The 13,181-nt window shown below is 38.7% G+C and overlaps 2 protein-coding genes across 7 annotated transcripts in view; one reads left to right on the plus strand and one right to left on the minus strand.

Moving 5' to 3' along the window:
- LOC109444073 (uncharacterized) overlaps positions 1 to 1,193 on the plus strand; it is a 47,842-nt gene extending 46,649 nt beyond the window's left edge. The window contains exon 4 of the mRNA XM_074319131.1: positions 514 to 1,193. Coding sequence (XP_074175232.1) covers positions 514 to 547 — 34 coding nt within the window. The 3' untranslated portion in view covers positions 548 to 1,193. The remainder of the gene's footprint in view (positions 1 to 513) is intronic.
- The window catches only part of SGK3 (serum/glucocorticoid regulated kinase family member 3), a 138,953-nt gene that overhangs the window by 108,286 nt on the left and 17,486 nt on the right, over positions 1 to 13,181 (minus strand). For 5 of the 6 annotated variants that reach the window (XM_074319001.1, XM_074319012.1, XM_074319011.1 and 2 more), the window contains exons 2-3: positions 6,321 to 6,492; positions 4,123 to 4,206 (exon numbers count right to left, since the gene is read on the minus strand). The gene's annotated coding sequence lies outside the window, so the exon portion shown is untranslated. Of the gene's footprint in view, positions 1 to 1,351; positions 1,467 to 4,122; positions 4,207 to 6,320; positions 6,493 to 13,181 lie in introns of all 6 variants that reach the window. The other variant, XM_074319002.1, reaches the window with a different exon arrangement.

Here is a 13,181-nt window from a genome sequence, read left to right on the forward strand (position 1 = left end):
TCGATACACGCTGCCTCATACTGACTAGTGCCGCCATCACCACCATGTAACCCGGGACAAGTTATTTAACGTCTCTGGGGCTCAGTTTGTTCTGAAGGTTAAGTGAGTCAATATAAGTAAACCCATCACTGAAATCAGCACTACAGAAGCACTAGTTATTATTATTTAAAATAATACTTAAATATCAAGAATGAAACATTTTCCTTTCACAAAAATACAAGGGATCCAAATTTCTCTTAGAAAGAGAGTAGTACTCTTTTTTTAAGGTAAAGCTTTAGCAATGAATGAGAAAGTAACTCCATCCACTCTCCCCTTTAGTGTACATATGTTTTGAAAGAAATGCTTTGGGGAGAAAGTTTTGAAAAGGATGTTTGGAAATAGTCCCATCAGTATGTAATTTCATTGCAAAAAACTCTGTGTGTGTGTGTGCACGCGCACTCTCTTAAAACTCTAATATATGCACACTAAAGAATTTTGGAAATACAATTTTGTATTTGTTTAAATGTTTTCCAGTGGCCATCAGATGGCTCAGTTGGTTAGAGCGTGAGCCCTTAACAACAAGGCTGCCGGTTGAATTCCTGCATGGGATGGTGGGCTGCGCCCCCGGCAACTAAGATTGGAAAAGGCGACTGGACTTGGAGCTGAGCTGCGCTCTCCACAACTAGATTGAAGGACAACGACTTGGAGCTGACGGGCCCTGGAGAAACACACTGTTCCCCAATATTCCCCAATAAAAAATTTTTAAAAAATATATATATTTTTTCCAAATAATGAATTTCAGTTGGTCTTAAACTAATGTGTTGAAAAGGTAAAAAATGCAACGTCTTTAGTCTTCAGGAATTTTTGATTGATAGCAGAGAAAATGGATGTTTACTAGTCAAATTTCAACAAAAACCTTTGTAGAACTGGTTGATGGGATCGAAAATGGAAATAAGTACCTTAATAGATATAACCAACAATGCCTTTCATCAATAACAATCTAAGTATCTGTTTGAAATATCTTTTCCAGCTATGACAGCTATTAGAATATAGCATTAGAATAAACTAAATTAGAACTACATCTTTGAATCACTATGCCACATGTGTTAAACCAAGATTTTTAAAATGTAATAAAATACCAAGTAATAAAGCATCAAGTGAAACTAAAAAGGCTCTTATACTGTTAATAAAATACCACTAAATTATTTTTAAAATATTGATTATTTCATATTTTTTTATTTGGGGTTTCTATTTTACAATGTGTATAATACATTAGTATAGGAGGTTACAAATATGTAATTTGTATGTGGGTGTGTATGCTGAAACATTTTTAAGGATGAAGTGCATATTCAAAAAACAAAAGGTTAGTTACCTTCTACCATCTCTGTTCCGTGGTTTGGTGTCATCTAAGAACTTAATGTCTTTTGTTGTCTTCCTTTTTCTTTCAGTAAGTATTTGTTGATTACTAGTGTGTGCCAGGTATTGTGCTAGGCTCAGAGAGGTAGAAATGAAAAATATAATCCCCACCCATGAAAAGGAGTTTAAATCATTTATGAAACATATAATAAGGAACTATTCTCACAACTAAATTCCACAGAATCAGCTGCTTCTCAGCTCCTTCCCCTACTTCCACTCCCAGGCCTTTCCACAGATAATGATCTGCTGTGGATTGGGCTTTGAATTTGAAACTGGTCATTTTAACACCCACTTCGTTTTTCATGTCGTTTAAATAAACCATTTATTACTTATTTTCCTTTCTAGATATCTGCAAAGTGCTTTTAATGCAATCATGTGGGAACATAAATATTTCTGATTCAACAAACATTTCCTATGCAAAGCACTGAATTTAGACAGAGGGAAGTTTCAAGGTACAAAGATGTACTGTGCTTTCAACAAAAGGATTTTATATCCATGCTAGAACATGATAAAATGAGAACTGAGAAAAACACCTTATTTTGTCCTTATACTATTGAATGTATTCCTCAATACATCGCCTTTTTAAACATCTTACCCCTTTTGCCTTGTGCTATGTTTCTTCAAGCCTAGTAACACACTGTTTGAAAGTTTTATAGGCATGTTATTTGGCTTCAACCACCTCTTTCAAATTTCATTTCATGACTTATAATTTCAACCCATGACTGGGATAAATTACTTTTAATTGCTACTTATTTGCACTGCAGAACAATCATATGAAAAACAGGTAGAGGAAAATACTGCTGGAAATTAAGATCATAGAAATTAAAATTCCCTGCATGCCTAAATGGAATCCTATACCATCATTTCCCTAAATAGCAAGAAAACGTGATGATTTGAGGTATTTAAGGCCAGAAACAGGACCACATGACCTCCTGGGGTCTCGTTTACTTTTAAACTCTGCAGATAAGCAAAGTCAAAGCTCACAGCCTTGGGAAGAACCTATATACACTTGACTTTTTAAAACTGTACTAACAGTTCAGAAATTTGGGGCATGGTATGAAAAGTCAAAATTAGTTACAAAAGTCTGTGATGACATAAAATTTTAGAAAAATAAACAGCACATTAAGGCAATAAAGAGATAATATCGTCATTCGAATTTTAATTGATACATGCTCCTTGGGCTATCCCTCCCACAGAAAAATCCAATTTTTGCTATAATAATAATTTCCTTAGAAAATAAAAAGAAAAATCCAACTTGAACAAATTTCAGTATAATGTAGTGATTAAGGACATGGCTTTAGAGGACAACAGCCCTGGGTTTGAATCTCACTCTGCTGCTGACCAGCTCTGGACCGAGGCATAATTCCTAACTCCCCGGCCTCAGTTTTCTCATTCATAAAAGCAGTTCTTATTTCACAGGACTGATGTGAGGATTAAATGAGATAATCACACAGTAAGAACACAATATATGGTTAAAATTTTAAATTATATATATATAATATATATAAATTACATACATATTACATGTATAAAATACATATTCATTATGAGAGGCAGAATGATGTCCCCACCCCCCCCAAAAGAAATCCACATCCTAGTCCACAGAACCTGTGAATATGTTACATGATATGGCAAAGAATTAAGGTTGCATAGACAACACAGATGAACTTTGAAGACATTATGCTGAGTCAAATAAGTCAGACAGAGAAAGACAAATACCATTATGATCTCACTTACATGTGGAATCTAAAAATAATCAAAACAAAAATAACTCATACATACAAAGAACAAATTAGTGATTGCTAGAAGCAGGGGTTGGGGGGAGGTTGGGGGGTAGGAAATGGGTGAAGGGGTCAAAAGGTGCAAACCTCCACTTATAAAATAAATGTCATGAGATATAATGTTCAGCATGGTGACTGTAGTTAATAATACTGTATTGTATATTTGAAGCTTGCTAGGAGAGTAGATCTTAAACTTTCTCATCACAAGAAAAATTTGTAACTGTGTGGTGATGGATGTTAACTAGACGTACTGTGGTGATCATTTTGCAATATACAGATATAGTGAATCATTATGTTGTACACCTGAAACTAATATAATGTTATATGTCAATTACACCTCAATTAAAAATTAATTTTAAAAAAGAATTAAAGTTGCAGATGGAATTAAGGTTGCTAATCAGCTGGCCTTAAGATGGGAAGAGGACCCTGGATTTTCTGGGCGGGCCCAAGGTCCTTAAAAGTGGAAGATAGCGGTAATAAAACAGAGTCAGAGAAAGAGACGTGACTATGGAGGAATGGTCAGAGAGATGTAACATTGCTGGCTCTGAAGCTGAAGAAGGGGGCTATGTGCTAAGGAATGTGGGCAGCACCTAGAAGCTGGAAAAGGCAAGGGAAGAGATTCACACCGCCTGCCTCCAATAAAAGAGGGCAGCCCTGCTGACACACCGATTTTAGCTCCGTGACAACCATGGCTGACTTCTAACCTATGGAGCTATAACGTAATACATTCGTGCTGTTTTAAGTCCCTAAGTTTGTGGTAACGTGTTATATCAGTAGGTAGAAAACAAATTAGATATATAGATAAATAAGGAGCCCTACAAAACTTGGGTAAGTATGGGCGTATGGAGAATTGTCTTTTTTCCTTCCAGTTGTAGAAACCATGCTAACTCACAAACATTTTTATTTTTGTTTTCTTTATATAATTAATTGCAAGAATTTGACTTACCGCACAGTAAGATTATCCTCCAAGCAATAGGGGTGCTACTGGCTAACAGCTCAGCCCATTATGGTTCCTTGATGATGGTAGCAGCTGAAAATTATAGGAAATAAATATTACATACTATTCAGTTTCTTATGATTTTCTTATTTGTGTCTAGACACCTAAGAATATCATACAAATTAATTTTGAGTTAAAGCTGCCTGAGACTAACAGGAGAGGCCCTGTCATCTCCCTGAGAGGTGAGGACAGAGGCTGTCTGTGGAGGCAGACCACACTCACTGAGCGATCCTGCCTCTTCTCAGTGTCACCAGAAGCACATTATGCACATTGCTGCCTTTAATCCTCACCATCACTATCCCCATTTTACAGATAAAGAAGTAGAAGTTCGAAGAGGTGAAATAGACCCACCCAGATCACACAAGAGGACAGTGGCAAAGCCGAGTCCATTTTATTTGATCCTTCTAGAACACCACAGAGCCTCCAATGTCAGTGGGTGGTGCTGGGTGAGAGGCATCACGGACCAGGCATAGAAGAGTTTACAAACTCAAATGCCAAAAGCATCTGACACAGATGCTGAATGTCAGAAAAAGTGAAAGTGAGATGATAAATAGCAACTGACAGTCTTCTTGAGTGGCAAGAGGTGCATGCCCTCTATAAAGTGAAAAACTGACAGCTGCTATCAGATCTATTAATTTTTCCATAAAACCTAGCAATATACATTGTCATGTGAAATGGCATAATTTCAAAATGCTAGGAATGAATTCAGATTTTCTTAAAACACTGTGCAGGCCAAATAAGCCACATCTATCAAGTAAATCTGCCCCCTGGGCTGCCAATTTGAGACCCCAGGGATCATTACTGAGCTAGGGATTGGTCCATAGTCACGCTAAAAGAGAAGTTGTAGATGGGTTGGACTGGATTTAGATTGCGCTCCTTGAGTGAAGAGGTGCCCTAATCTAAGAGCAAGGGATGCTTATTCTAGGGCATTGAGGCACAACAGAGAAGGGAGTATGACTCAACTTTTCCACAGAATCTTCTTAAACAGAGCAATCTAACCAATAATTAAAGCAATTCTAAACATATTAACCCACATGTTATTTTTCCCTCTCCTCTTTGCTAATGTATAAGCACTCTTGGGCGAATCTTCATTGATAGATATGCTTATTTGCCATATTTCTACATGCGATAATTAGTAGCCAGATTATATGTTATTTTAATAGCATACAGCTTAATAACGTGAATCCAATTTTATATATGTGCGAAAAGTTGACATAATATAGTTATGCACCAAATAATGTTTCGGTCAGTGATGGACCACATGCACCATGGTGGTCCCATTAAGATAATAATGGAGCTGACATCCATAATTATCACCCAGTGACATTGTAGCCATTGTAACATTACTCATGTGTTTGTGGCAATACTGGTGTAAACAAACCTACTGCACTGTCAATCATATAAAAGTATAGCACATACAATTACAGTAGTGGGCAAAACCATCTAGGCTTGTGTGAGTGCACTCCATGATGTTCCCACAACAAAATCACCTAACACATTTCTCAGAACATATCCTTGTGTTAAGCGGCACGTGACTGTGTCTGTAGAGCAAGAAGAAATGGCATAAAACTTCAAATGTATTTATTCAAAATAGTGGAATATCAAAACAATAAAACTGGGGCCGGCCCGGTGGCTCAGGCAGCTGGAGCTCCATGCTCCTAACTCCGAAGGCTGCCGGTTCGATTCCTACAGGGGCAAGTGGGCTCTCAACACAAGGTTACTGGTTCAACTCCTTGAGTCCCACAAGGGATGGTGGGCTCTGCCCCCTGCAACTAAGATTGAACACGGCACCTTGAGCTGAGCTGCCGCTGAACTCCCGGACGGCTCAGTTGGTTGGAGCGCGTCCTCTCAACCACAGGTTGCTGGTTTGACTCCTGCAAAGGATGGTAGGCTGTGCCCCCTGCCACTAAACCTGGAGCTGAGCAACTGGTCCTGGAGCTGAGCTGCGCCCTCCACAACTAAGACTGAAAGGACAACAACTTGAAGCTGAATGACACCCTCCACAACTAAGATCGAAAGGACAACAACTTGACTTGGAAAAAAAGGCCTGGAAGTGCACACTGTTCCCCAATAAAGTCCTGCTCCCCTTCCCCAATAAAATCTTTAAAAAACCCCCAAAAAACAATAAAACTAATGCTAACACTTACTGATACACATTTGAAGTAGAAAGCTCTGATTCGAGAAACACAGTTGCAGGGAACACTGAGGAATGAGCTGATGTAGGAGATGGCAGTTTCCATGGTAGACATCGTCTTCAGCACTTGACTTTCCCCCAGCAGAGCTCTGCAGCCACGGAGGAGGCAGACAGCTGGATTGGACCTGGGTTGGGGAGGTTCAAGATAATGACAGTGGAGCAGAGGAAGAGCGCCCAAGAGAAGGTCATGCCACCTACACTTGCTAAGGAAAGGAGGCGGTCATAGGCAGAAGGGTGAGGCCGAGGGCTTGGGGTACTTGAACAGTTATAGAGTGAGTTATAGAGTGAAAAACTTACTACACACACTATTGATATTTTACATTTTAAAGTACACTGTAATTTTCAAAGCATTTAAAAAAGTAGACTTTGTTTTTTAGAGCAGGTTTAGGTTCACAGCAAAATTGAGTAAAAAGTACAGAGTTCCCATACACTTCTGTCCCCACACATGCACGACCTTCGCCACCACTGGCATCTCCCATCATAGTGGTATATTTGTTACAATCAACGGACCTACATTGACACATCATTAGCATCCAAAAACGGTTTACATTAGGGTTCACTCTTGGTGTTGTACATTCTGTGGGTTTGGACAAATGGGTAATGACATGTATCCACCATTGTAGCCTCATACAGAATAGTTTCACTGCCCTAAAAATCCTCTGTGCTCCATGAATCTCTGGGAAGTCATCCCTTCCTTCCCGCTGATTCCTGGCAGCCACTGATCTTTTTACTGTCTCCATAGTTTTGCCTTTTCCAGATTGTCACATAGTTGGAATCACACAGTATATAAGCTTTTCAAATTGACTTATTTTACCTGGTAATACACAGTTAAGCCCCTCCTCCCAACTTTTTGCGGCTTAATAGCTCGTTTCTTTTTAGCATGGAATAATCTTCCACCCCATGGATGTGCCACAGTTTATCCATTCACCTACTGAAGGAGGTCTTGGTTGCTTCCAAGTTTGGGCCATTTGAATAAAGCTGCTATAAACTCCATGTAGACAATCCATTTTTGTCTAGGTTTTTGTGTATACAATGCATTTTTACCTTCAGACGCTGAATATAGAGCAAATTTTCTAAATCAAATAATAGCAAGTGAAATATAGCACACCAAATCAAAGCATTTATCAATATGACTGTTAGTGTTTATTTTTCTACCACAAATAACACAATAAAAACTATAACATTACAATGGGAGGAATAAAACACTCTAAATGATGATTTCAACAGACGTTTTGAGGAATTAACTCTCTATTTTGTCATTTCTCCCTATCTTATTTCGGTCCCACCCCTCCTCAACCCTTGACACAGTTAACACGATACAGTGGATCACGGACGCTGTAGCTAGACTGTTTGTGTTTGTTTCTGGTTGAATACGGGGCTCTGACACTTACGAACTGCATGACTTGAAGCAAATTAATATCTTTGTGTCTCTTCTCCCTCGTCTGTAAAATAAGGATTTTTAATAGTGATTACCTAATGGATTAAGAGAGTTTATGTCCATAAACTCTTCCAGTAATACCGGCGCATAAGGGTTGGTCATATAAAATGAATAATGTTTACATGGATCTCTTGTGTGAATGCTGGTCTCACAGGCCTGGACACAATTCTGATCAGGTCTTCCTGTTGAGTCAGACTTTCAGGTCTATGATTTGATTTTTTTCCTACTTACTTATAAGTCAACAAATTAGCCTGTTACTGTTTCCTAGATGCTGAAAGAAAACACAAGATGTCTGAGTCAGAGAAAAAAGAACTTTTTTACTCACAGCACAACATAAAAAACATGAATATCAGAATATTTGCATCAACCCCTTTTGCCCTCAACTTCCCCAGGGGTGATGCTAATGGGCCCAGATAGATGCCGCACATGCAGTGGGGGAACAATGAGCTTGGGGAACCCAATGCTTTCCTAGCAGGCAGCAAGCTAAGCCTGCTCTTTGTCCTAGAGGGAGATCTCACTTTATCCCCCAAGACTGCTTGCTGCAAATACAACCATGGCAAATAGCTTGGGTAAAGAGTGGTATGGGAGAAAGTCTCTAAGATGGCCCATAATGCTTCTTGCCTCCTGGTATTCACTCCTTTGTGTAATCCCCTCCAGGTGACTGTGGCTGGACTTATTCATTTACTTCTTTTTTCCTTTTTCACCCCTTCTTCCACCCTGCCCCCCCCACTCCGGTTCAAGCCGTTGTTTCTCAGTCTAGTTGTGTAGGACACAGCTCCCGGCCCATGTTGGTATTCTGAGCCTTGCGTTCTCCCTGGCTGAGGCAGTCGGTCACCAGTTGTAAGTCGGCCACTCACACCAGCTCACAGCAGCTCTCGCTGGCTGCCGGCTGCTCATGATGGCTGCCAGTCACTCACACTAGCCACCAGCCACTCCATGGCAGCACATAGTAGCCCAGCTCTAGGGAGAACCGTTGTTCACAACCTTAGCTGTAGAAGGTACAGCTCACTGGCCCACGTGGGAATTGAACCAGCGACCTCGGCATTAGGAGCACGGCACTCCAACCACCTGAGCCACCGGCCGGGCTGGCCCTCACTTACTTCTAAGTAACTGAATATAGCACAAGTGACGGGATATTGCCTCCAAGATGAGGTTATAAAAAAGACTGTGGCTTCCGTCTTGAGCCTCCTCTCACTCACTTTGAGGGAAGACAGCTGTCATATTATAAGCTGCCTTATAAAGAGACTTGCTTGGAAAGGAAAGGAAGTCTTTGGCCAACAGTCAGAAAAGATGTAAGGCCTCCAATGTTCACGCGTGTGAGCTAAAGAGCAGAGTTTCCCTCATTGGAGTCTGGAGATGACCTCAGCCCTGGCCAAAACCTTGACTGTAGCCTTGTCACAGACCCTAAGCCAGGGGCATCCAGCAAAGCTGCACCCAGATTACTAATCCACAGCCACTGTCAGAAAATAATTATTTGTTCTTTTAAGTCTCTGTTTTGGAGTAATCTGTTATGCAATAGATAATTAATACAAGCAGTCAGAGCCTGGCATTGTTGGCATACTAAGCAAGACATGCAGGGGCATAGATTAGTATCCTACAACAACAAGGGAAAACTACAACCACTGTAAAGGGATAGGCAGTGCCATCTTCCAAGAGCGCTGACGTACTTAGCGTCTAGCATCTAGGGAAGAGGCAGACACTAAAACTGGAAACTAGAATTGGGGAGGAAGCCCTTAGCTGGAACTAGCCTTGGGGCTAGTTATTGAAGAATTTTGCTTGCTTGAGGACATAATGCAGGATAGAAAAAAACTGGCTGGTGCTTTGCGCGTGCAGTGGGAAGCAAGGTAGGGAAAAACCCTTTCACAGTGTCAAATGCTGAAATGCCTACACTGCATTTAGTGAACCGAATTATGTAGTTGTGTATTACTCCCTGTACTCATTTGCCTTCTGTTCATCTGGAGCCTTTTGTAAACTTTTGTTTAAATATTTTCCCTGGTCTTATCTGTACTCAAGGGAATTATGGGTCAAATGCTTGAGCCACAATATTAAAAGGGAAACAGTGCCCCCTAGAGACCAGAGTGGCAATACCCAGAGATGCCTCCCACTCCCACCCCCACCAAGAGGTAGGAGAAGCTAGGATAGACAAGGGAGATGGCACGGTTCTTTATAAATGTTAAAAAAGAAAAGATAAAATCAAAAATATCTTAGCCTTTAAGAAATTGGTATGAAAATTCTGTAACTACGTGTGGTGATGGATTTTCACTAGACTTATTGTGATCGTTTTGCAATACATACAAATATCCAATTATGTTGTACACCTGAAATATAATGTCATAGGTTAATTGTATGTCAATTTTTTAAACAGCCAGTCATCCTAAATAAATGTAAAGGAAATAAATTTGTACGGAAGTATTTTTTTTCCTTAACACAATAGTTTTCTCATATTTTTTTTTTCCCCAGAGAGAATCAACTTTATACATGATGGAGGGCGAGGCAATACTGTTGTTCAGAACACGGGTTGTGGAATATGACAGGCTCTTCTTTTGTTAACTGTGTATCACTGGGCAAGTTGATAAATCTTAGTTTATTTCTTCATCTGTAAAACAAAGATAATATCTCATTGGATTGTAGTGAGGATTTAATGAGATTATGTATATAATGTCCTTAGCACTTGGTAAGCACTCAGTATTTGAAAGCTGTTATTAATATTAACTATTACTGCTACTATTACTACTATTACTACTACTACGTTAATGAGATAAATGTGTCCTATGTAACCACAACTATTTAATATACTATTCTACATACTGGTATCAGAATTTTCAGATGAGAAAAATTTACAGAAGACATAAATTAGGATAAATAGCGGAAAGGAAGACTCACTGGGCAAGAAAACCCAAGAATATTTATAAAGGTATGGGAAGAACATAATCTTTAAAAACTTTCTGTCTACTACATAGAGTTGTTACAAATATATAATTAACATCACTAGTCTATTGGATAAGTGAAAAAAGATGAAAAAGCAGATTAACAAGTATGTTATCAAACGGCCTACTTATTAGTTAATAAATGCAAGATAAAATCACTTTCTCATATGCCTTTCAAGGTTTCAAATGAAAAATGAGAAGAATGGGTACTGGAGATGACACAGGAAGAAAGTATTGACCATGGAACACAACACACCTGACTTTGCCTCTTACCAGCTGTGAGTGCAAATACGTGACCCTCTATCTCTGCGCCTCAGTTTCCTTATTTGTACATACAAGACAGCAACTGCATCTGATAGACTCATTGTGAGGATCAAACAAGAAAAGACATGTTCCCAGAGCACAACACCGGACTCAACAAAAGGTCTCATCATCCTCGTCATCATTATCTTCATCATTGTTATTTATGTGCTGATGTTATTACAAGCAGAATTAGAAAGGGGGCTAGGAGTTCAGGAGATTCCTCAGAGCAATATGTAATAAAAGTTATAAGGTTACATGTACCTTTTAATCTGTTTTTCCCATCTGTGGCAAGAAATTTAAAGGGAAAAATATTACCTGATGGATCAAATATATGGTGATGGAAGGAGAACTGACTCTGGGCGGTGAACACACAACGGGATTTATAGATGATGTAATACAGAACTGTACACCTGAAATCTATGTAATTTTACTAACAATTGTCACCCCAATAAATAAAAATAAAAAAAATATTACCTGATTAAGTATGTTTATAGCAATGCTAATTACGCACTTCAAATTTTGGGAACAACCTATTGCCCAGAAATGAGGGAGATGTTAAGTAAACAAAGTATAGTAATACAACATGTTAAATACAAAAGGAATATACAAAAGTCATAATTTTTCTATGAATGAGGAAGAACCAGTTCAAAAATATAATGGAACAATATCCCATTCATTATAACCACAACTATAAAATACCTAGAAACAAAATCAATAGAAATGTTCAAAACCCATTAAAACAAACTATAATATCTTATTGAAGGACATACAAAGATCTTTTTAAGTGGAGAGTTACACCAAGATAAGAAGCCTCAATATGTTTTAAAGTCGGTTCTCCCCCATATTGATCTGTAAATTAAACGCAATTTTTATAAAAATCCCAATGGAATTTTTTAAATTTAAAAGTTAATTCTCTAGCTTATCTGGAGGAGTAAAGGTTTGAAAATAGTCAAGAAAGTTTTATAAAACAATTGTAACACAATAAGACTTAGCCTGCAAGACAGTAAAAGGAACAATAAAGCTATATAGTAAATAGGGTAGTGTGGTAGTGAAGAGGAAAAGATAATTAGATCAATGGAGTGAAAGAGAGCCCAGAAAATAACCCACATTCATATTTATAGGCGTTCACACATGCTCAGTTAGCATCTCAAATAGGTGGGGGAAGACTAGATTATTCAATATAAACAATACAAGGCATAATTACTCATAAATTATGGGCGATTTGAAGATCTAAATGCACAAAACCAAAACAATAAAACTATTTGTAAAAAAAATATAGAAAAATATCTTTACAGACTTTGAGTAGGAAAGAACTTCCAGAGCCTGACACAAACCCTAGAAGCCATGATGAGTTGTTTAGATTATGTAAAGATTAAACACTTGTATAGAGCCCTGACTTTCCTTATGTTCTTCCTTCTCCACTAGGAATCCCAGGGGAGCAGTCGCATAGGGTGGGAGATAGGAGTTGGGAGGCCAGTAGAGGGAGTCAGGAAAGGGCACCCTGGAGTCTTTTGCTTTGCTTCGCTTTGGTCCTGGGCATTGCCCCTGCTCAAATAAGCACAGCGGATTTCCCACTTGGCATTTTGATAAGTTTTTGGAACGTATTCCTAGTTCCTAGTATTCCTAATTTTAAATGAATTTAGATGTCATAAAAACTCATTGGTACCCTCCCCCAAACACCAACATAACTTCTAAATAGCAAGAGACCATAATGTTAAAAGATGAGTGACAGAGAGAAAATATTTGCAACATGGGCAACAAAGGGTTATATTCGAATTATAAAGAGTTCTTTTAAAACAATAAGAAAAAGAAAATAGCCAAAAAAAACCCCACAAAACAGTCCAAAGATATGAATAGGCAATTCAGCGAGAAATAAATACAAATTTCCAATAAACAAGCATATGTTCAACCTCACAATAATCAGAGAAATGCAAATGAAAGCAAGATGGCTTTTTCACTTATCAGCAGTGGTACACCAAGACGGGATATCCCGCTCAATGTGAGCCGTCGGCAGGAAGGAGGGCAGGCACTAAAAGGGTGCATTGTCTGTAGAGAATTTTAAAAATAATAATAAAACATTTCATCATGCTCCAGTGATTCCAAAATATGTCACTGGTAAAATATTCTTCTCTACAGGGGCAGGCTG

Source organism: Rhinolophus sinicus, linkage group LG14 (assembly GCF_036562045.2).
Source record: "Rhinolophus sinicus isolate RSC01 linkage group LG14, ASM3656204v1, whole genome shotgun sequence".
Taxonomy (NCBI): domain Eukaryota; kingdom Metazoa; phylum Chordata; class Mammalia; order Chiroptera; family Rhinolophidae; genus Rhinolophus; species Rhinolophus sinicus.